Consider the following 25,849-nt stretch of genomic DNA (forward strand, 5'->3'; position numbering starts at 1 on the left):
TATTTTTGCTGCAGTACAGCAGTGACCAAGAGAACAGGGACATTCATAGTCAACAGATCACTGTTGGTGCTCCAAGGAGTCTACACAGTGTCATCTTTGAAGTGGATGTATTTCATTGACTTGAATAGGACCTGAATACAAATACAGGAACCATTGCACACAATATGATTGTGCCTCACATGTAACATGTTCTACATGAGCAGCAAGTCCATACTTATACCACCAGAATGTAGTGGCTATGGACTCAACAGGTTTTGCATCACATGGGAACTTATGTTCTAGATTGTTACACAATTGTATGGATTTCCTCAGACTTCAAAGCAAATTCCATTCACTATGATGTAACTGGATAGATAAAAAAATTACTCATCAAGCAGTGGCAGGAGAAAACATACATAAAAAAGAATTTTACTTATGCAAGCTTTCGGAGCAGTGGCTCCTTTTTCTGGTAGAAGGGTTGAAGTGGAAGGAAGAGGGATGAAGGAAAAGAAAGGAGAGGTTTAGGAAAAGGGATAGAGTTAGGAAAAGTTATCCAGAATCCTGGGTCAGGTGAGACTTACCGGACTGGATGAGAAGTTCTCTACCCCTTTTCCTAAACCTCTCCAGTCATTTTCCTTCACCCCTCTTCTTTCCCCTTCAACTTTTCTGTTGGGATAAGGAGCTAATGACTCCGAAACCTTGCATAAGTAAAACTTTTTTTTATGTGTGTGCTGTCCTACCCCCACTTGGTGTGTAGATTTCTTTATCTATCCAATTACATTGTATTCTCAAAAATTGATTATTTTCATTGTTAAATTACATTCACTAATTTAGCAAATTTTTCTTTGTGCGAGATTTGTGAGCGGAAACAGCCAAATTTGGAATGAAGTTAAACCTGATTCTGATTTTATTTTATTTCATTTCTGTGGCTTCTGACACCAATCTATGGACATATATAATTGATGACAGTTTGATATGGGCATACATTCCTCCACCTCACCAACAGGTTTAGAGGCACTTGCTTTTTTACTAAAAGAACATTGAAAATGGTAGAGGTATAGCTGAAAATATGCAAAGAAACATGGGCTCAGCTCCTTAGTACACTGTATGAACATTATATTAGTGAAATTATGGAGAGCTTGAGGTGGACCACGTGCTTGCTTACTAATGTTACTCAATATGAACCTTTTGATTTTTCTTGTGAGTCTTCCTGTGGTTTTGTTTATGTGACTGCTGTGTGGTCAAACGGAGAGCTAATTCCACAGGTTATGGTTGTGATTGGAGTGATCCACTTCATACCAAGCATTTTGATTATTCCAGGGTCTATATGCTCTGAGACAACTGGGAAATCTGGGAAAAAAAACATGAATTTTTTTCATCTGGCAGGAAACCAGGAAAAACCCCAGAATTTTTTAGAATTCTGAAAATCTTTCATTGTTTTAGTCTACAGTGTCAAAGTCTTTATAGGACAAAAACAATGCATTTCTCCATAACAGTAAAGTGCTGCTGATAAGTATGACGTGGCAGTTGTTTACATTAAGTTTGTTTTAGAAGTTGCCAGCAGGCTCATGGGCATGCACAGTTGAGTTGCGTATGGGCAGTACTTGTTCCCACTTCTGGCTACTTGAAGTGCGTCTGTTAGCTTTATCAGCAGTAGTAACAAGCAGCCAAATGCTATCCTGCAAATTTATTGATTTATTTTTTGGTGCACCCAAGCTGCCAGATTCGTGTATGTGCAGAGCAGTCTGGGTTGTAGTGGGGAGGGAGTCTCTCTCAACATGAGCCCTGTTTACGTTTAGTGATTTTGGTGTTTCCACCTCATTTGCAGCTCTCATGTCAAACGAAAACAAAACAGATTTCTGTGGCTGAGAGTTGTTAAGTGAATTAAAATAAATTCTTGTAATTATGAAAGGCGGAAATAAATTATTAGTTTCAGTTTTCTGATTTTATTTTATTTCCTTGTTATGCCAGGGATTTCTGGTTTTTTTCCCCAGTTTTCTCCCAGATGAAAAAATTCCTGGGTTTTTCCCAGATTTCCCAGTTGTCTCAGAGCATATACACCCTGAGTCAAGCATTAATTGCCTTGCAGAACAATGAAGTTATTTTTGTCAGTTTGCTAAATAAATGTGATTTTTATTAACCTTTTCCACAACGATAGTCAGTTTATTAGAAACACTTTCCACTGAATTTCAAGTGCACATTTTCATCTTCTGGCATGTATGGCATTATGCCACAATAAAGAACCAAGCATGAGATAATACAGTACTGGTACTCCAAGAAAATTTGTATCCCGGATATCACACTGAAAAGCTTGATATCAATTTGGGCCTACTTCATTGTGAATCTGGACATATGAATGTGCACTTTAAGCTGAAGTATGCTTTTTAGTATGGTTTACGAAATTCTGATGCTCTAGCATCCTCTGATGATATATTTCCTTTATGACACCATGTAAGATCTCTTAATACTGTATATACAAGATGTTTCAAAATGAATACATGGATTTTAAGGCTTTATAGCACATATTACTTTCACCTTACAGTTATAAATAACACACCAAATGAAAGAGAAACAAAAACTGTTTTTCTTACAATGATTCAGTGTGAACACTGATCACACATCGAGTCGATAGGCGAGTTGTTCTGAAACCTTGTGCAGTGTGTCAAAAATAACTGTTGCAATAAACTGTTTCTAAAGTTGGAAGATCAGCTGGTATCAGAGGCACATACACATGATCGCATCAGGTCATGTGTGAAAATGGAAGTCATGCATAAAATGCTGCATCAACTGGCCCCTTACACCCAATCCACGAGTCGGATACAACGTTGTTTAACCAGTTGTGTACTGAGCTATGCCAGTGAGGCGGGTCACCATCTTGCTCCCAAATAAAGATGTGTTGTTCAGCTTCTTCCTGTTGAGGCATGGGCCATAGCTGTAGCACATCAAGATAAAAAACATAAGTTACAGGTGATTCACCGAAAAATAAAGGCCCATAAAGTCTCCCAGGGATATTTCTTAGGGCTAAGCTTGAAAGACTCGCACTCGTTTAACACTTTTTTCAGTCACTCTTTGTCATTCCCTACTCTTCCCATTGCGCACAGGTATACAAACAAAACTGTTTGAGTTGTTCTTTCATTTGGTGTATTACTTACAATTGTAAATTGAACGTAATAAATGCTACAACACCTTAAAACCAGTATGTTCATTTTTAAACACCCTTTATATGGGCTTCCTATGTCATAGTAACTGCCCACGTGCAGTAACGCCTGTTTTCTGCTGCTCTCTGGCAGCTCCAGAAATGAACGTATTTCTAACAGGTTGTGGGAAAATATTCTGCATTGTGCTTTGAAAAGCGTTGCCCTCAAAGTAAATTTCCTTTTAAGCAAGATGAATTATGTTACATGTAAGAATGTTGGATGAATCTCTTAAATCACAGATCATTTGACTCTCATTTAAAACTCAACACATTGAGGACCACCCACTTAGAAGAATTTCATGCTCAGAAGATAGGAAGAAGTGTATTTTCACTTGGGAAAAGTGCTTTTTTAACCGAGAAATGTGGGACTTTTTTTCCTTGCCTGCATATACACCTTATATGTGCGTCAAAACTTAATGTGTGGATACAATTTGTACAAGAAATATGGTGATTGTCATGTAGAGAAATTTTTGACATGTACTGCCAAAGGAACATCGCTTGCAGTGCAAGAGTTAAGAACATAGAAGATTGTTCTATTGAGTATATGTACTGATATGTATAGTTTCATCTAGTGACCCTTCTCTACACCCTCTTGCGAGATTGTTGGTATCCTGTGTGTCCTCCGTAAACAATTGCACAGCGGCATTGTGGAGGGTACATTGTGCCTATATTAACCCCTTCCTTTCCATTTCTTGTTTTCGTAAAGACAAAGGAAAAAATGGCTGTTGGTGTGCCTCCATATGTACTATCATTATCTTATTTTCATGATCCTTGCACGAGATATACTGTTGTATCTCTCTCCAAGTATCGAGGAGGATCGATTAGTAGCCTCTATAGCGGGCAGGGCATGGACATTGAGATGTGAGTCAGCAGACGCTGGCAGGAGGTGTGACTGATATCGGCAAACTCTGGTTTCTTGCCCACTTTAAATCAGCAGGCACCATAGCCAGGAAACCTGTTCACATACCCTACATGAAGCGCTCCTTTACACACCATTAATGTTGTGTTGGTAACCTCACTGTGGACTTTTATTCTAGGGCATTTGATATGTTGCTTACGACAGGCTTGATCTCCATTGTAGAATTGTTGACTTAGAACTCCCAGCTTATACTGTTTGTGAAAGTGTTCCACACCTGTTCACTTTATTCCGAGCACCATATAATGTAACTGACCTATCTTATGTGTAAATAACAACTTGTGTTTGTATCTAGCTTGATATAAAATATACAATGAAACTAGTAATGCCATTTCAGTTCACTGAGCATCTGTGACAAGCTTCCATAAGGGATATATGAATCTGGCACGTCTTTACTGAATTTGCTTGACATCTGGTGCAAGACAAACTTGTCAAGGACACTAAACATTGGGCCAGTTCTCCAGAGTAAATCACACTAGTCTTCAATGTGATTTACTGAAGAAGGTTGCTAAAATTGTCTAGCATCTAATGGAAAAACCCTCCACATCTCTCATTCATGCTACTGCTTTCACAAGTTCATTAAATTTCATATTGTTACTACTCAGATATTCAAACACTATGAGAGGCTCCAAAAGTTTGGCACCAATGCTATAATTATAAACTATAGGTTCTTTTTTGTGTTTGTGGGTATTACCTAGCATTTACCAGTCAGAGAGAGCTGCCAGTCTGTACACTTAGAAGAAATATTGCCCAATTCTTTCTATGTTTTCTTAAATTACCCATTAGCCCAGTGGACTCACATTTGGGTGGATGACAGTTCAGAGCACCGTTTGACCGTCCAGATTAGGTTTTCTGTGGTTTCCTTAAATTACTCCAAGCAAATGCTGGAATGGTTCCTTTGAAAAGACACAGTCGATTTCCTTCCCCTTTCTTTCATAATCCAAGCTTGTGCTCCATCTCTAATGACCTTGCTGTCAGTGGGATGTCAAACTCTAATCTTCCTTCCTTTCTTGATTAAACCATTCAAAAATGACAGATTTTTGTAGACATCTGCATTCTCAGGGAGTAACCTCAGAAGTGTTGTTAATCCTAAACGATAAATCACTTATATTTATTGAAAATATGTGTATCCTGTTAAGCTTCATTAGGTCACACACAATTTTTTTTTGTGTGTGATCAGAGTTCTGGCACATTGGTTAGTTAGTATTATCAATTATTTTTCAATGCTGGGTGTGGTTAGTTTGATATCACCCATTTATGAGTTTATGTAGCTGTAAAAAGTTGCTTCAGTGCTAGCATCACAAGCATGATGGCAGGATCTACATGCATTAACATAATTTTTCATGCCCAGCAGTGCAGAAGTGGTTGGAAGATTTCAGACTCAACTTTGTATATGTTTTCATGTTTGGCCTACTACTTACCTGTGCCTTGTCATCAGCACTCTGAGATTTGAATTTAAACATTTAGTTTCATACTGCTTGTATTTTTCTGATAATGCTGAATTGAGAGTGATATCTCCTTCATTGCCACTTGTGCACATATTTGCTTTACTTTTTCATGTTTTCTGTTGTCATCCTCCAAATGAAGTCATTGCTTAACATAATTATAAAATTATGTCTTAAAAATCTCTCTCTCTCTTTTAGCAATTATTTTTCAATGCTGGGTGTGGTTATACTGTTCCTTCCCCTCTCTCTATCAGAATCCTCCTCCCCACTCTCCACTTCTCTATCCATCTCCTGCTCCCCCAATTTTTGTCAATCTCACCCTCCTCCTGCCTCTGTGTGTCATCTCTTCCTTCAGTTTATATCCTCCTTCCAGATCTCTCTGTCTATGTGCTCCTCCACCACTTTGTGTCCATCTCTTCCCTCTCCGCCCCCTTCCCCCTTTTTCTATTTGCCCACTACCACTGTCTCTGTCCAATTTTTCCTCCCCTTTTCTCTTTGACCATCTCCTCCTCCTCCACTCTCCATCCATTTCCTTCTACCCCCCTCTTTTCATCACCTCCTTCTGCCTCCTCTCTTTGCTCAGCAGTTCTCATCAGCAGACATAGCCCCTGGAACACTTTCCGATGCTGGCTGCTCAACACTCCTATTGTGCAGGGCAGCCGTTCTCACGTGCACGCCTATGAGAGCTGTAATCAAGGCACTATAAGAAGATCCCTGACAGTTGCAAAATGGGCTGGACACAGAAGCTCCGTGCGCCTGCGACAACTAGTCACATTATGCAATTTTCTAAACATCTATACGGTAATGGCTCTGTGTCACTGGAGTTCTATAGACAACTACTGCATTTGGTGCAGCCATTTGCGTTTCATAGTTGAAAGCTAACAACAGGGCTGCCAGCTGTCAGGGATCAACTTAGGCCGACTTCACTATCAGTAGGCCGTACCCCAGCAGTACTTACTGAAAGATAGTGTGTGTGCCAAATTTGGTTAGAATCAATTCAGTGGTTTAGAGAGGTATGTGGAAAACACACTGTATTTGATTCCGGTTTTCCACATATGTTTATTGATTTAAAGTTTTGCTTTTATGTTTCGTGCTGTAATTTTCACCATATTTTACTTTTTCTTCAAATTTTATATTTCGGTCGTCCATCTTTAGCAGATCATCAGTCATTGTTAATCACCATTTCATCTGGCTTACTTTTTTGTCATTATAGATAATGACAAAAAATGATAGTGATGTGTATTATTAATCAAGACTTTGTATTGATTACAGTACACCAAAGTTCATGGGCTATCCACTAAGCACTTTTGTATCCAAGAGGCCACATATGTTGAGTTTTGAAGCACGTGAAATAGCATGCCATGCAATAGAGACATACAGAGATCGTCTTCATGCTGGCGATTATGAAAATTTAAAAGTAAGTACTTTTTGCAGGTAAATAGGTCTTGGCAACACTAGGTATTTGCTAGAATACATATTCAAAGAGGTTGCCTGAGCAGATGTGTCCACATAAATGATAGAATGATTTTCAGTCCTTTGTATGCCTAAATCCCACCCTTGTGCCCCTTTTTTGGGGTGGGGGCTGTTGTTAAATGATTACTTCTGTGTTTATTTATTTATTTATTTTTTGAAAAATGGAAAAATATGCTGTGTCTCTGTTCCACAATAATCTGTTTTTATCCTATTTATGTACGAAAAGTATGGTAATTGGAGGAAAGGGGAGAAAATGCTGTATGAAAATAGACGGGGATGAAATAGAGCAAGTGAATAACTTCAATTACTTGGGTATTGCTCAACAGATATTAGGAAAAGAATTGCAATGATGAAAGAAGGATTCAAGAGGAAACAGAAATTAATTTATGAACCACTAAACAAAGATCTGATGAAAAGACTGGCCAAATGTTACATTTGGAGCGTTGCACTGTTTAGCGTGGAGACCTAGACATTGAGGAAGGAAGGTGAAAGAAGATTGGAGGTGCTAGAGATGTGGAAATGGAGAAGAATGGAAAAAGTGAAATGGAAAGACCGAGTAAGGTATGAAGAAGTATTAAGAAGAGTTGGAGAAGAAAGCAACATGCTGAAAGTCATCAGAAAGAGAATACAGAACTGGATTGGACATTGTTTGAGGAGGGACTGTTTATTGAAGGAAGGAATAGAAGGAATGGTGGAGGGGAAAAGGGGAAGAGGAAAAAGAAGATATCAAATGCTGGACAATATTAAAGGGGACAAATATTCAGAAATGAAAAGACTGGCTATGGACAGACAAAAGTGGAAGAGGCTTAACCCATGACTAGACCTGCCATAAGACAGAATAACGTACTACTACTACTACTACTCCTAAAGACCACACCTAACAATACTTTTTCCTGTGCAAATAAAAGTTTTTAGTTTAAATGCTGGTATCGATTTGGGACTGTTTGGAGCAACTCACTATCATAACATCAATATGTTCTCTTTCACTTTAATTCCATAATAGAATTCAAGAAATAGTTACAAATCTACAATTGTGATTTCTGAAACTTTGTATAACTACGCCTTGAACTCATTTTCGTTTGTGTAGCTAACTCTTTTCCCTGTCAGCACTTTGCGTTTCTCTCTCTCTCTCTCTCTCTCTCTCTCTCTCTCTCTCTCTCTCTCTCTCTCTCTCTCTCTCTCTGACTCTCCCCCCCTCTCCCTCCCTCTCTCTCTCTCTCTCGTTGCATTCAAATAAAGAATAATTCTTACTAAAAGTTGAACTTGGTTAAACATTAGTACCAGCCAGGACAAACTGTCAGAACTTTTTACGTACAAACATTTTAATTCTTATGTTGCTGTTTTTATGATTTGCATTTGATTTTAAGGTAGAGTTTATCTCTGCTTCTTTGATTGGTGATGTTGCTTGACACATGCAGTCTGATTTCATTGATGGCCACATTATATTCTACACCATATTTCTTGAGGATGTTGAAGGAATTAATTATTTTATCTCTTTTAAAGAAAGGTTATCTAATTCCTTGAACTAAAGAAACAGAACCAGTGCAGTATTGTAAGAAAAATTATGAAATTACAAATCTACAAATAGAGTAGAATTTCTTACCTATTAGGGTATTTACTGAGAAACAAAGGTGGCCATATTCATGTTTTAGTTCAGCATATAATCTTAATTTGTTGCAACATTCAGGTAATTACTCAATCTTTTTCGCTACACCAATAATTTACAAAGGTACTACCCTCCTTCTTCCCTGTCGCACTTCATATTATTGCTTTCGTTCAGTGTGACAGTTGCATTCTGTCCACAGCGGCTGGAGATAGCTGTCATGTGTGCATGAGGTGTGCCTGCTTGTGTTACTGTGTTTTGTGTTTTCATTTCTGAAAAAGGCTTTGGCCAAAATCTCATTGTGTAAGTCTTTTTGTTGTGACTGTCTGCAACTCAACATGTCATCTTTACAGTGATTATCAATCTATACTTTTTGTGACTTCTATAAATTACTCATTTCTTAGCTCCATTTGCTTGCAAGCGTGGCTCACATAGCAGGAAGGTAGTATTCTGTAGGACATCCAAATAATTTTAGAAATTATATTGTCTGCCTGGAGTGTTATTAAATGTGTTTATTCACAATTGTGATTTTGGCCTATTATGCATTTCTGGCATAATGTGATTCTGGCTGGTACTGATAGGAAGCTGAAGTTCAGCTTTTAGGAAGAATGATTTTTTTAAATCCTAGATCCCAATTTTGATTCCAGTAAAAGCTGTATAAAAATTGCTAGCTGTGGTGGCTGAAACTTCCAGCATGAGTAGCCACCTCTCATTCTGCCAATGACCTTGTCAAAGAGGGCGAAGGATCAAACAGTGGTTCACGGCTCTTACTACTGGGGTGAGAAACTGCCCCTAAAGACTGAAAGACTCAGCAGTGATCAGTGGCATGAGAATGAACAAGGCACTGGAAACTACTGCTTAAAAAACAGGTAATATCCACAGGACATGTGGCCTGTGACTGAAAAAGTGTCATGGTGATCTCTCCACTTGCAAAGGATTCTGGGTTAGTTTCCCAAGGCGAAGGGAACCGGAAGGAATAGGTGGAGTAACAAACAAAGCACTAAAATTCTGCTAGTCAAATTCTACAAGTTGGAAAGTGGAATATCGCAAGTCTGAATGTGGTAGGGAAGGTAGAAAATCTGGAAATGGAAATGCAAAGGCTCAATCTAGAAATAGTGGGAGTCAGTGAAGTGAAATGCAAGGAAGTTCAGGATTTGTGCTCAAACAAATACAGGGTAATATCAACAGCAGCATAAAAAGATATATTGGGAGTAGGATTTGTTATGAATAGGAAGGTAGGGCAGAGTGTTTGAATGATTCAGTGATAAGATTATTCTCATCACAACTGACTGCAAAACAATGCCAACAACATTAATACACACTGATGTTGCAACAGGAAGCTGAGATAGAAAGAGTGGGCTTTGAATGAGTAACTCAGTATGTCATCTGATAATATTGGAGGATTGGAATGCTGTAACAGGGGAACTAATTGAATGTGGTACTACAGAAGTATATGGGCTTAGTAGTGGGAATGACAGAGGGAAAAGTATCAAATATGGCCATAATTCGAAGAAGAAATTTCTCAGAATGTATGTCTGATGAAATTGAAAAAGAAATAGTCATTGGAATGATAGGTTCAGCTGATGCTAAAAGCACAGATTTCATCATTAAGAGTGTGGGAGAAATTCTGCTGTTAACTGTAGAGGAGAGGTCATATAGGTGGAAAGAGTATAATGAAGACCCCTATGACGGAGAGGAACTGCCACCCGATGCGAAAGAAAGTTTGACAGAGCTTTGGAAGACTTGTGATCAAACGAGGCAGAAGGGATGGCTAACATTTCTTTGCACTTTGTAAAATCAGTTGGGGATGGAGAACAAGCAACTATTCAAGTTAATTTGCAGAATTTATGGGACTGGAGACATACCATAAGTATTGTGGAGAATATCATCCATGCTATTCTGAAGAGAGCAATGGCAGATACGTATGAGAATTACCGCACAGTCATCTTAACAGTTCATGCATCCAAGCTCCTGACAAGAATAATGCACAGAATGGAAAAGAAAATTGAAGATCTGTTATACATCATTCTGTTCGGCTTCAGGAAAGATAAAGGCAACAGAGAGGCAGATCTTATGGAAGAAAGACTTCAGGAAAATCAAGACACCTTTGTAGGATTTACAAAATTGCAGTGTATGCATGTCAAAGGAACATTACTTCGTACTTATTAATAACAAAGGCACTGGATTTTCGTATTTATTCACCAACTCTCAACAAATATGCACTTTCTGGATGGGAATATATGTAATGTACGAATACATCACAAGAACAATGATTTATGTAAGTTTGGATCTGGCAGTAATTCATGCATGGATAGCTGTAGGAAATCTGGGTCAAACATTGGTCCAGCACAAATTTTCATTGTTGTCGTCGTAATATAAAGCTGAAGGTGGTTTGTATTCACAACTACAAATACATTTCCTGTATTCATATGATTTGTCAAAATAGGAAAAGCATATGCCATTGTAAAATGGCAAAAGATGTTCAAAGTTCTCAGAAAAGTAGATGGAAGCTGTTGGGAAAGGCAGGCAATACACATTTATGTATAAGAACCAAGAATGAGCAGTAATAATGTAAGACCAACAATGAAGTGTTTTGATTGAAAAGTGCTTAAGACAATGAGCAGTCTTTTACAAGTACAATCAAAGAATCAATAACACAGATAAAAAAATAGGGTCAAGAGTAGGGTTAAAATTCAGGGTGAAGGAATGTCAGTGATCAGTTTCACTGATGGCACTGCCATTCTCAATGAAAGCAAGGAGATTATTTCCAGGTCCCACTGAATGTTATGATCACCTACCACAAGCAGAATGTAAATTGAGACTAAACCAAAGAAAGGTGAAAGTAATAAGTAGCTGAAATGAGATTAGTGAGAAACTTATTGAAACTGAGGACCATGGAGTAGACGAAGTGAAGGAGTTGTGTTGTCTCAGAAACAAAGCAACGTATTATGAAAGAAGCAATGAGAATGTAAATGATGGCATTCCAGAGAAAAAGCAAGTCTACTAGTATCAAATATTGACCGTCATTTGAGAAAGAAATTTCTGAGAATGTATGTCTGTGGAGCACAACACTGTATGGAAGTGAATAATGGACTGCAGAAAATCTGGAAAAGAAGAGAATCAAGACATTTGGTTGTGATGCTATAGAAGGATGTTGAGAATAGGTGGGCTGATAAGATGTCAAGTGAGGAGGTTCTCCACACTGTGGTAAACACTGAAAAGAAGAAAGGAATGGATGTGTTAAAAGATCATGGAATAACTTCTGTGATACAAGAGGTTGCTGTCGAGGGTAAAAACTGTTGGGGGAAGACAGAAATTGAAATGTTGTTGTTGTTGTTGTTGTCTTCAGTCCTGAGACTGGTTTGATGCAGCTCTCCATGCTACTCTATCCTGTGCAAGCTTCTTCATCTCCCTGTACCTACTGCAACCTACATCCTTCTGAATCTGCTTAGTGTACTCATCTCTCGGTCTCCCTCTATGATTTTTACCCTCCACGCTGCCCTCCAATGCTAAATTTGTGATCCCTTGATGCCTCAAAACATGTCCTACCAACCGATCCCTTCTTCTAGTCAAGTTGTGCCACAAACTTCTCTTCTCCCCAATCCTATTCAATACCTCCTCATTAGTTATGTGATCTACCCATCTAATATTCAGCATTCTTCTGTACCACCACATTTCGAAAGCTTCTATTCTCTTCTTGTCTAAACTATTTATCGTCCACGTTTCACTTCCATACATGGCTACACTCCATACAAATACTTTCAGAAACGACTTCCTGACACTTAAATCTATGCTCGATGATAACAAATTTCTCTTCTTCAAAAACACTTTCCTTGTCATTGCCAGTCTACATTTTATATCCTCTCTACTTCGACCGTCATCAGTTATTTTGCTCCCCAAATAGCAAAACTCCTTTACTACTTTAAGTGTCTCACTCCCTAATCTAATACCCTCAACAACACCCGACTACATCGACTACATTCCATTATCCTCGTTTTGCTTTTGTTGATGATCATCTTATATCCTCCTTTCAAGACACTGTCCATTCCATTCAACTGCTCTTCCAAGTCGTTTGCTGTCTCTGACAGAATTACAATGTCATCGGCGAACCTCAACGTTTTTATTTCTTCTCCATGGACTTTAATACCTACTCCGAATTTTTCTTTTGTTTCCTTTACTGCTTGCTCAATATACAGATTGAATAACACCGGGGAGAGGCTACAACCCTGTCTCACTCCCTTCCCAACCACTGCTTCCCTTTCATGTCCCTCGACTCTTATAACTGCCATCTGGTTTCTGTACAAATTGTAAATAGCCTTTCGCTCCATGTATTTTACCCCTGCCGCCTTTAGAATTTGAAAGAGAGTATTCCAGTCAACATTTTCAAAAGCTTTCTCTAGGTCTACAAATGCTAGAAATGTAGGTTTGCCTTTTCTTAATCTATTTTCTAAGATAAGCCTTAGGGTCAGTATTGCCTCACGTGTTCCAACATTTCTTCGGAATCCAAACTGATCTTCCCCGAGATTGGCTTCTACTAGTTTATCCATTCGTCTGTAAAGAATTCGCGTTAGTATTTTGCAGCTGTGACTTATTAAACTGATAGTTCGGTAATTTTCACATCTGTCAGCACCTGCTTTCTTTGGGATTGGAATTATTATATTCTTCTTGAAGTCTGAGGGTATTTTGCCTGTCTCATACATCTTGCTCACCAGCTGGTAGAGTTTTGTCATGACTGGCTCTCCCAAGGCCGTCAGTAGTTCTAATGGAATGTTGTCTACTCCGGGGGCCTTGTTTCGATTCAGGTCTTTCAGTCCTCTGTCAAACTCTTCACGCAGTATCGTATCTCCCATTTCGTCTTCATCTACATCCTCTTCCATTTCCATAATATTGTCCTCAAGTACATCACCCTGGTATAAACCTTCTATATACTCCTTCCACCTTTCTGCCTTCCCTTCTTTGCTTAGAACTGGGTTGCCATCTGAGCTCTTGATATTCATACGCGTGGTTTCCTTCTCTCCAAAGGTCTCTTTAATTTTCCTGTAGGCAGTATCTATCTTACCCCTAGTGAGATAAGCTTCTACATCCTTACATTTGTCCTCTAGCCATCCTTTGCTTAGCCATTTTGCACTTCCTGTCGATCTCATTTTTGAGACGTTTGTATTCCTTTTTGCCTGCTTCATTTACTGCATTTTTATATTTTCTCCTTTCATCAATTAAATTCAATATTTCTTCTGTTACCCAAAGATTTCTAGCAGCCCTCGTCTTTTTACCTACTTTATCCTGTGCTGCCTTCACTACTTCATCCCTCAGAGCTACCCATTCTTCTTCTACTGTATCTCTTTCCCCTATTCCTGTCAATTGTTCCTTTATGCTCTCCCTGAAACTCTGTACAACCTCTGGTTCTTTCAGTTTATCCAGGTCCCATCTCCTTAATTTTCCACATTTTTGCAGTTTCTTCAGTGTTAATCTACAGGTCATAACCAATAGATTGTGGTCAGAGTCCACATCTGCCCCTGGAAATGTCTTACAACTTAAAACCTGGTTCCTAAATCTCTGTCTTACCATTATATAATCTATCTGATACCTTTTAGTATCTCCAGGGTTCTTCCATGTATACAACCTTCTTTCATGATTCTTAAATCAAGTGTTAGCTATGATTAAGTTGAGCTCTGTGCAAAATTCTACTAGGCGGCTTCCTCTTTCATTTCTTAGCCCCAATCCATATTCACCTACTATGTTTCCTTCTCTCCCTTTTCCTACACTCGAATTCCAGTCACCTATTGAAATATATTCAACAAATAATTGAGGACATTGGGTGTAAATGCCACGCTGAGATGAAAAGGGGGAACAGGAGAAGAAGTCATGGCGGGCAGCGTCAAAGCATTCAGAGGACAGATGATCCAAAATTTAAGAAATGCCATCCTCAGGCAACAGCTATGACAGCATTTGTTAAACACCAGTTCATCTTTAAGAATACATTTTGTTCTCAACTGTAAAAATGTCATGTACTTATGATTAGAGACTGGATTATGTACATCATAAAAACCTTAAAATATGCATGAAAAATGCTTAAAAATGCATGAAAAGTGTCCTAATATCCAAGATCATATAATTAAAAAAACATGACAGTTACTGCATGCATTATATCTCAAGGTCGAAGCTGTGCATATCAGATATGAGGAAGAACACTGGACATGTGAAAAATCTGTACATTTAGAATGCTGATATCATTTTCTGACTACTTTCTGGTAGAGGTTAGGAAGAGGGCCTTTCTGGGATTATTTTCTCAGAAGTTGCAAAATGGAGACGCATACTGTATTTCAAGAATAGTTCCTTGTTTGCTGCTGTTGTCAGTAACTAGCAGATGTAATGCGAGTGAGTCATAGTGAAACAGTCAGTATGTACAGGACCAACTTCGAGGTACATTGCACACAGAGTGGCATCTTCAAAAAGTCTATAATATTTTATTTAAAAAACAACATACAATCATGAATTTTTTTTGATCAGCATTAACTTTTAATTAATACTATTGGAGCAAAGCATTTTTACAAGTTATTTTACATTTTTCTACTATTGTAAATATGAACGACAAGTACCGTTCCAAATGTTCGGTAGTAAAACTGTGTCTTTGATCATTCGAAACATTTTTGTAAGCAGAAAAAGACTGTTCAACATCAACTGAAGTAAATGGGCAGTATTTGAATTTGGGTGCTATGTTGGCACTTATTGTTTCTGGTAAAAGTTCACCCATCCCATTAATAAAACTATCAATTTCGCACAAGGGTTCAAAGTCGGGGTTATTGTTTAAAATGTTTTCAAACTGTTCTTTAAGTTTTCATGCGAATACTTTCGTCAAAGAAGATCTCACTAGAATAATTTTATTCTTAACTGAGTAGATACATTCAACACCAAATCTTGCGTTTCAAGCTTTCTAATACTTGCCAGTATATGGGAAAAATGAGTGCTAATCACAGCAGCATCTTTTTTTAATACCTGAGTGATTAAAAGCTTCCTTGAACTGGCAAATTGCCAAAGTCTCTGCACTATCAAAGTCGTTTACTACCCCTTTAATGACTTCGAAATGTTCATTGTATAACAACACAGCTTTGACCCATGTACTCCGACAAGTTACCACTGGTTCGGGAGGTAAAGGCATATTTAGTAGTTTTTCTTTGTAGGTCTTTTGACGTGAGCAGGAACATTTTGAAACACTTTCTTTGTGGATGAAATTAGTTTGTTTACATTCACTTCTTCAGCAAGGCGATGTACTCTATGAGCAAAGCACTTCACATAATCAAATTGGGATAAAATACTTGGAGGGCTTTTCCTCTTTTGATCATATTGGGAGCAGCATCTGAAATAAACACAAACACCCTTTCATGTGCAGAAGATTCTGGAAATATTTTTCTAGTACCCTCATTCGCAAATCTGGTGATCGTAGAATGATTTACTTTTTCAAGTTCTTTGCAAACCGCTAAATAGGAAGAAGAAGGTTCTTCTTTTAAGGCACCAACAATTAAAGTTGCAATGTAACGACCACAAGTGTCTGTACCTTTGTCAACTGAAATACAGATAATGCTGTCCTCGAGTTCATTGCATATTTCTTCTAGAACATTTACGTAAATTGTTGGTATTTAATTTTTACACAATGTTGATCCACCAGGTATATTTTCATTTAAACAATATTTGCAGGAAGCCTTTGTCATAGGGTTTGAAAGTTTGTGAAGACGAATATTGCTTGCAATGGATGCTTCACATTAGATCCATGTTAAACTGACTTTTTTGGTTATCTTTGGACAAATCCCTGCTACTGCAACTTGCTGTTGTCAGAAGTTGTTGCCATGGACCTTTTTTCTGCATCCCTGCGATATGAAGACTTGTCTCGACATGCTGGTCTATTTGAAACCTTTTTTTGTACGAAACATTTTTCTCGCAAACTCAACAATATAAAACAATTCTGTCTTAAGTAAATGTTCCAGGATTGTCAACTATCCACGAAATGATGTTCCTTTTTTCGAGCAGCATGGCACACGACATGTTACACACTACACGTCATAAACACACTCAAACTGTGTACAAGTGAACAGAAAGCTAAACTGAAACAATGGAGATGTGACTAAAAGCTTGCATAGTTGCCGATGTGTACGGTATGACAGTGGAGGGGATTAACTGGGAGTGTGGGCGGAGGAGCATTGACTATGTCTGCCTGTTCTTGTTCCTCTTCTGTAATTTTTTCACTAGGCAGTGGCCTCTCAGTTAACAATTGCACGCAGTTCTAGGTCGCTGTCAATCTTTGAGACATCAAGACTAGATCGAGCTAGGGATCATCAGTAGTTTTTAGTTAGAACAATTTTGCAGTGGCCTCTCGGTTAGCAATTGCCCGCATTCTAGGTCATGATCAATCTGTGAGACATCAAAACTAGATCAAGCTAGAGAGCGCCCATGTAATTTTTTATAATATTGTAAACATAGAGTGAACATAGGCATCGTCACTAGTTTTTAGTTGAAATATGCAATAACTGGTGAAAAGGAACTGAATATACAAATGCATATAATCTGGTCTCTACTTATGAAATATGCAAATGTGGTTGACATGAGGACAATGCCCTCTTAAAAAGGATGACATGCATTGTGCATTTCATAGGGAAGAAAGAAGAGATAATTTTGTGAAAAATAGGTAATTAGTTATTTTATTTTCACCAAATATGTTTGGGAACAGAATGTGTTCATAAAGTCTAACTGATCTTTAAGCACTAATGTTGTTACATGTCGGTTGAGTCTGCCTTAACAGACCGAAATCATGCTAGTGAAAAATACATTCAATAACAGTCCAGGCAGAAAGTGTTGCCTTTCTAAATATTGTTGGACTGTGGGCACAAGAAAACAGAAAATAATTACATTCAAACACGGTGACAAATTTATTTTGCCAATTAAATTGGTTTAGCTCTTTAAAATGATTTTCATATGCAAAAATCAGTTGTTGTTGTTGTTGTTGTTGTTGTCGTCTTCAGTCCTGAGACTGGTTTGATGCAGCTCTCCATGCTACTCTATCCTGTGCAAGCTGCTTCATCTCCCAGTACCTACTGCAACCTACATCCTTCTGAATCTGCTTAGTGTACTCATCTCTCGGTCTCCCTCTACGATTTTTACCCTCCACGCTGCCCTCCAATGCTAAATTTGTGATCCCTTGATGCCTCAAAACATGTCCTACCAACCGATCCCTTCTTCTAGTCAAGTTGTGCCACAAACTTCTCTTCTCCCCAATCCTATTCAATACCTCCTCATTAGTTACGTGATCAATCCACCTTATCTTCAGTATTCTTCTGTAGCACCACATTTCGAAAGCTTCTATTCTCTTCTTGTCCAAACTAGTTATCGTCCATGTTTCACTTCCATACATGGCTACACTCCAAACAAATACTTTCAGAAACGACTTCCTGATACATAAATCTATATTCGATGTTAACAAATTTCTCTTCTTCAGAAACGCCTTCCTTGCCATTGCCAGTCTACATTTTATATCCTCTCTACTTCGACCATCATCAGTTATTTTACTTCCTAAATAGCAAAACTCCTTTACTACTTTAAGTGTCTCATTTCCTAATCTAATTCCCTCAGCATCACCCGATTTAATTTGACTACATTCCATTATCCTCGTTTTGCTTTTGTTAATGTTCATCTTATACCCTCCTTTCAAGACACTGTCCATTCCGTTCAACTGCTCTTCCAAGTCCTTTGCCGTCTCTGACAGAATTACAATGTCATCGGCGAACCTCAAAGTTTTTACTTCGTCTCCATGAATTTTAATACCTACTCCAAATTTTTCTTTTGTTTCCTTTACTGCTTGCTCAATATACAGATTGAATAACATCGGGGAGAGGCTACAACCCTGTCTAACTCCTTTCCCAACCACTGCTTCCCTTTCATGCCCCTCGACTCTTATTACTGCCATCTGGTTTCTGTACAAATTATAAATAGCCTTTCGCTCCCTGTATTTTACCCCTGCCACCTTTAGAATTTGAAAAAGAGTATTCCAGTCAACATTGTCAAAAGCTTTCTCTAAGTCTACAAATGCTAGAAACGTAGGTTTGCCTTTTCTTAATCTTTCTTCTAAGATAAGTCGTAAGGTCAGTATTGCCTCACGTGTTCCAACATTTCGACGGAATCTAAACTGATCCTCCCCGAGGTCCGCATCTACCAGTTTTTCCATTCGTCTGTAAAGAATTCGCGTTAGTATTTTGCAGCCATGGCTTATTAAACTGATAGTTCGGTAATTTTCACATCTGTCAGCACCTGTTTTCTTTGGGATTGGAATTATTATATTCTTCTTGAAGTCTGAGGGTACTTCGCCTGTCTCATACATCTTGCTCACCAGCTGGTAGAGTTTTGTCATGACTGGCTCTCCCAAGGACGTCAGTAGTTCTAATGGAATGTTGTCTACTCCGGGGGCCTTGTTTCGACTCAGGTCTTTCAGTGCTCTGTCAAACTCTTCACGCAGTATCGTATCTCCCATTTCGTCTTCATCTACATCCTCTTCTATTTCCATAATATTGTCCTCAAGTACATCGCCCTTGTATAAACCTTCTATATACTCCTTCCACCTTTCTGCCTTCCCTTCTTTGCTTAGAACTGGGCTGCCATCTGAGCTCTTGATATTCATACATGTGGTTCTCTTCTCTCCAAAGGTCTCTTTAATTTTCCTGTAGGCAGTATCTATCTTACCCCTAGTGAGATAAGCTTCTACATCCTTACATTTGTCCTCTAGCCATCCCTGTTTAGCCATTTTGCACTTCCTGTCGATCTCATTTTTGAGACGTTTGTATTCCTTTTTGCCTGCTTCATTTACTGCATTTTTATATTTTCTCCTTTCATCAATTAAATTCAATATTTCTTCTGTTACCCAAGGATTTCTAGCAGCCCTCGTCTTTTTACCTACTTAAATCCTCTGCTGCCTTCACTACTACATCCCTCAGAGCTACCCATTCTTTTTCTACTGTATTTCTTTCCCCTATTCCTGTCAATTGTTCCCTTATGCTCTCTCTGAAACTCTGTACAACCTCTGGTTCTTTCAGTTTATCCAGGTCCCATCTCCTTAATTTCCCACATTTTTGCAGTTTCTTCAGTTTTAATCTACAGGTCATAACCAATAGATTGTGGTCAGAGTCCACATCTGCCCCTGGAAATGTCTTACAACTTAAAACCTGGTTCCTAAATCTCTGTCTTACCATTATATAATCTATCTGATACCTTTTAGTATCTCCAGGGTTCTTCCACGTATACAACCTTCTTTCATGATTCTTAAACCAAGTGTTAGCTATGATTAAGTTGTGCTCTGTGCAAAATTCTACTAGGCGGCTTCCTCTTTCATTTCTTAGCCCCAATCCATATTCACCTACTATGTTTCCTCCTCTCCCTTTCCCTACACTCGAATTCCAGTCACCCATTACTATTAAATTTTCGTCTCCCTTCACTGTTTGAATAATTTCTTTTATTTCATTGTACATTTCTTCAATTTCTTCGTCATCTGCAGAGCTAGTTGGCATATAAACTTGTACTACAGTAGTAGGTGTGGGCTTCGTATCTATCTTGGCCACAATAATGCGTTCACTGTGCTGTTTGTAGTAGCTTACCCGCATTCCTATTTTCCTATTCATTATTAAACCTACTCCTGCATTACCCCTATTTGATTTTGTGTTTATAACCCTGTAGTCACCTGACCAGAAGTCTTGTTCCTCCTGCCACCTAACTTCACTAATTCCCACTATATCTAACTTTAACCTATCCATTTCCCTTTTTAAATTTTCTAACCTACCTGCCCGATTAAGGGATCTGACATTCCACGCTCCGATCCGTAGAACGCCAGTTTTCTTTCTCCTGATAACGACATCCTCCTGAGTAGTCCCCGCCCGGAGATCCGAATGGGGGACTATTTTACCTCCGGAATATTTTACCCAAGAGGATGCCATCATCATTTAATCATACAGTAAAGCTGCATGTCCTCGGGAAAAATTACGGCTGTAGTTTCCCCTTGCTTTCAGCCGTTCGCAGTACCAGCACAGCAAGGCCGTTTTGGTTAATGTTGCAAGGCCAGATCAGTCAATCATCCAGACTGTTGCCCCTGCAACTACTGAAAAGGCTGCTGCCCCTCTTCAGGAACCACACGTTTGTCTGGCCTCTCAACAGATACCCCTCCGTTGTGGTTGCACCTACGGTACGGCCATCTGTATCGCTGAGGCACGTAAGCCTCCCCACCAACGGCAAGGTCCATGGTTCATGGGGGGCAAAAATCAGTTTGTAAAGCTTAAATCATTTTTCATTAACATCAGTAGCTCAGAATAAAACTTTTTCTGATTGAGTATTCTTAACCATTTCCCGCCATCCCCCTGGACTGAACCTACGTTAAACAACCTCACTCCCATTTACTTTTCAGTCTTCTCCTCTTTTCCTTTCCTCTTTAGCCATTCATGCATCTTTTCATCCTACATCTTTATACTATACACCTCTTTACTTCTGTATGCATCCTCTTTGGTTTGAAGCTGGCACAGTACCTACAGTAGAATATCTTTGGCTTCCCTCTGACAACCATGCCTCCATCCTTGCTACCCTCCCTGTTTTCCTTTCCCTGTTGCTTCATAACCTGGGTTGTGAGTAACTAAATCCACTTTCCCTTCTTCCCTTTTTTTCCCCTCTCTCCTCCCTGATGAAGGAACATTTATTCCGAAAGCTAGGAACTAAAATTTTCGGTTGTTTTTTTGTGTTTCTATCGGCTGTACTGAGCTGAGGTAAGTACTGGCCAGCCCCTCTATCTCTTTGTTAGTAATTGTTTCATATCTTTTACTCGGTGGCATTGCCTGAGGATGAATTTTCTCATGTTCACTGCTGTATAGAATCATTGGACAGCAATATTAGACACACATCTTGTTTATACAAGGGCTCAATAACAACTATCACAGCTGTCCTGTAGCAGTTCTATTTGAGAATCTGTGTGGTCAGTCTTAAGTCAAAATACATTTTGACTGTCACTGTTCTTTGCTGAATACCAGTTTATAACATAATTGCACATAACTTTAAAAGGAGTCCCTTGCAGAATGCCTGTTCTTTTAATTTGGGAATATTACTCAGAGTTGTTTGATTGAACTGGGTTTGCAAGAAGACGAAAATATGAATGACATTTAAAATTAAAAATAACTACTTTTCCCCTAAAAAACAAAATTTTAAAAATATGTACTTATCCATGTCATCGTTTTGCATTTTGTGCAGTAAGGTTTTTTTCTGACATTGAAATCTCCCTGTGGGGTATATTTATAAGGTAATTATTGATTTAATGTGGCTAAATTAATTAATCAGTTATGCATTAAAATACAGCCTTTTACTTGTATTCGATTCCCTGTACTAATGTAATTTGATAGTCTGTGTTGTCTGCATTAGAAAAATAACTGTGATACAATGTAATCAGAATGATGCAACATGACCTGTGCAGTTCACCATGTATCAGTTGTAATGGAAATGGTTGAAGAGTAAATAAAAAACTATGCAGACAAGTTAGCCATAAAAATCTGTAGTCTCAGACTTATGTTGCACCTGTTATAAGATGATGTAATGGTGGAACCACAGCCATGGCACAAAATGAGAATGCCAATTTCTATAATAGGAGGTTAAAAGTCTCAATAATATAAGGTATTGAGGCCTGGAGGACCATTCATGTGCCCAGTGACACCAAAAGGATGGAATAAAGGATAAATCTGAGAAGAAGATGTAAATCATGGACAATTTCTCTTCTACAAATGCAGCTCTGAACAATGTCATTTGGAAGCAAACATTGTAACACCCTGTTTTTTTTTTTTTTTTTTTTTTTTAAGAAAGTGTTGATGTTGATTTTGGTGTCTTTCCAACCAAGCACTGAAAGAATTAGCCCCTACACCTCTCTTCATTGCAGGAAAAGATGCCATCACAGTCGTAAACTTCAGTGATTACCTCACAGAGGGATTCTGCCATTTTTTGAACAAATCCTCTTACAAACCTCTTCTTCAGTGATCCCTTTCCAGTCATGCTTCATTAACACTGAAAGAACTACCACCTGCACCTCTCTTCATTGCATAAAAAGCTGTCATCCCTGTCATTCTGAATTTCAACAATTACCTCACAGAGGGATTCTGCCAGCTTTTGAACAAATCCTCTTACAATCCCCTTTTATAGCGACCCCATTCTAGAAGTTCAGCAATATAACTTCCAATCCCTCATCAGATCCCTAGCCTCTTCACAAAGTTTTTTTCCTGGATTGTTCCTCATTCCTTCAACTTTTTGGGCTTCTATTTTTCTACGTGCTTCTCAAGACCTGTAAACCAAGCTACCCAGGACATTCCTTTGTGACTAGTTCTTTGCCCCCTATAAAAGAGCCTCACTTCAGTCTATTTCCTGCAACCTACCCTCACACATCAAAGAGACAAACATCTTTTTATCTTTTTCCACTTGCTCTCTGCATTTTCTGTGTTTGTAACATGTGGAACTCATATTCCCACTGGGAATCCTTTGTGTCTGTGGCGTAGTTTAGCAGATTCCGAACCCACTATTTCTTTCATAATAGTCTCGGTAATATCGTCTGCAGTAACTGTCGTTTTTAAATGTACCCTCTGCAAACAAAGCTGTGACACTGTTGAGAGCACTTGAATGGCACTTACCTAACCAACTTCTTCATGGGCCATTTAAAGAATCCTTTCTGGCCATCCAAAATCAGTCATAGCATGCCTAGTTCTGATTCTCTGATGACATTGTTACAGTATAATAAATAAGGTGTCATATAGTGTAATACTTCAGGCTTTCCTGGCAATCTAATGATATCTTGGGTTGTCGGGTGTTTTGCCGGATATCAGCGTCGTGTTCTGCCAGATATCAGCATCGTACTTGCACGATATTTCGGTAGTGTAACTCGTTACCTTCATCACGTGCAACCTGAGACTACTACTCGAATGGACCTTGTCCAGTATTTATGCCTATGGCCTTCCCCCTCCACCAGGCACTCTCTCTGCGGTCCACATCCGCCCAATGCGGTCTTTTGGAGCATTGCCATTCCCTTTTCTGTCCGCAGCAGTCCTGGGTGTTCTCTTTTGCGGTCCGCACCCACCAGACACACTCCTGGGTGTTCCGTCTTCGGTCTGGAATCCCATCTGTGGTACCAGGCATTCCCCCTGTGGTCCTTTCCCACTCACTGTGATCTGCTGGAGCGTTGCCATTCCATTTTCGGTCCGCTGCAGTTCTAGATGTTCCCTCTGCAGTCCACGCCCATCAGTCCCGACCCTGGGTGTTCCATATTCGGTCTGGTGCACCTGGAACTCTCTATGGGGATCATTCTTCATGTCTATGCCTTCAGTTCTTCTATTTGTGGAGTGCTGCAGCTATCCCCATTGCTTCTTCAGCAATTCCAGAGCAGGATCCCAGGCTGTACTTAGCTGGTACCACGTGTCACGGTTTATGAGATAGCTGGTGCCACGTGTCACGGTTTATGAGATTATCGGTCAGTTTTATCTCTATTGACTCCCTTATTACACTGTCCCAAAATCTGGGTGTCTGTGCTAGAAACTCAGTTTCTTCATAATTCATGGCATAACTTAGTTCTAGGCAGTGTTCAGCAATGGCTGATATTGTTGCCTGTATTAATCGGGTGTGCCTCTGATGTTCCTCGCACCAGATATCTACTGTTCTTGTCGCCTGGCCAATGTAGGACATGCCACATTGGCGAGGTATATTATAAATCCCTGGTTTCTGCAAACCCAGATTGTCATTGACGTTTCCCACCAGTCCCCCAATCTTGCTGGATGGACAGAAAACACACTTGATATTGTGTTTATGGAGGATCCTACTCATTCTGGCAGAAATAGAGCCAGCATAGGGCAAATACGCCACCTTCTTTGCTTCATCTTGCTCTGCTTCTGTAACTTGTGTAGTGGCTGGTTGGAGTGCCATCTCAATTTGTTTAGGTGTATATCCAGTTTTGCATAACACTGTTTTGAGATGCTCTATTTCTGTCGGTAGACTTTCTTGGTTTGACAAGGCACTTGCTCTGTGGACCAATGTCTTAAGAACACCGTTCTTCTGTGCAGGGTGGTGACAGCTGGTGGCCTGCAGATATAAATAAGTGTGTGTGGGTTTTCAATACACACTGTGGCCAATTGATCCATCTGCTTTCCTTTTTACTAGTAGATCCAGAAATGGCAGCTGGCCATTCTTCTGCTGTTTTATGGTGAACTTGATATTCAGGTGGCACGAGTTAAGATGTTCCAGAAACTCATTGAGCCTGTCCTTCCCATGAGGCCAGATTACGGAGGTGTCATGCACCTACCTGAAGAAGCATGTCGGTTTATATCTGGCTGTCTCTAATGTCCTCTCCTCAAATCTCTCCATGAACATGTTGGCAACCACAGGAGACAATGGGTTAGCCATAGCTACACCTTCAGTTTGCCAGTAACATTGGTTTCTGTACAGGAAATACGTGGTTGTCAGTGTGTGCCTGAACAGGTCCAGTAGAGCACCATCAAATTTTTCTGCAGTCAGTTCTAGGGAGTCTCTCAGTGGGACCCTGGTGAACAGTGATACCATGTCAAAACTAAACATCATGTCCGAATCTGTGATGCGTAATTGTGTGAGGTGTTGCGGGAAGTCTTCTGAGTTTTGGATGTAGTGAACACATTTCCCCACATACGGAGACAGCAGATTTTTCAAATACTTGGCTGTTGCATACGTAGGTGCCCCAATATCATCTCAGTGTGACAGCACCTAGTATGAGGGGAGGTCCACACAAGGTGATGGGGTGTTGCAGGCTGCCATTACAAGACTTGAGCTCCCCTACCCATGACATGACACCTGGTTCCAAGTCCACTCCCATGAACTTGGCACCTTCCAGCTGTGGACCATCTTTGGGCCCATTTTAGCCAATGCTGGACTTCTGCCTTGGAGGGCAGCCATTCGTGACTGCGGTTGTGCAGCCAACAAACTGCTTGTACTTGTTCAGGCAAACTGATGCTGTACACCACTGCTTGCAGGGGCGGACACCACTGCTTGGGGCTACCTTCCTCTGTAACAGTCATAGCGGGCTTCTGCATCTGCAGGTGCACCCTGTCCTGAGTTACACAGTTTTTAACAGTGTGCATTGTGCCACAGATGTCATGCATTAGCATTCCAGCTCACCCACCAGCTGGTCACTGGCTGCTTTTTGCATCAACACCTCCGACCTTTGTGCTTTC

At 39.5% G+C, this 25,849-nt stretch overlaps 1 protein-coding gene across 7 annotated transcripts in view; it reads left to right on the plus strand.

Annotated features, from left to right (window-relative positions):
- LOC126272763 (methyltransferase-like protein 25B) overlaps window positions 1-25,849 on the plus strand; it is a 96,551-nt gene that overhangs the window by 32,251 nt on the left and 38,451 nt on the right. For all 7 annotated transcript variants that reach the window (XR_007549260.1, XM_049975883.1, XM_049975885.1 and 4 more), the window contains one exon: window positions 6,809-6,953. Coding sequence is in view for 6 of the 7 variants with exons in the window: in XM_049975883.1 (XP_049831840.1) it covers window positions 6,809-6,953 (145 nt within the window). In the remaining variant the exon portion in view is untranslated. The remainder of the gene's footprint in view (window positions 1-6,808; window positions 6,954-25,849) is intronic.

The sequence above is a fragment of the Schistocerca gregaria genome, chromosome 5 (assembly GCF_023897955.1).
Source record: "Schistocerca gregaria isolate iqSchGreg1 chromosome 5, iqSchGreg1.2, whole genome shotgun sequence".
NCBI classification, from domain to species: Eukaryota; Metazoa; Arthropoda; class Insecta; order Orthoptera; family Acrididae; genus Schistocerca; species Schistocerca gregaria.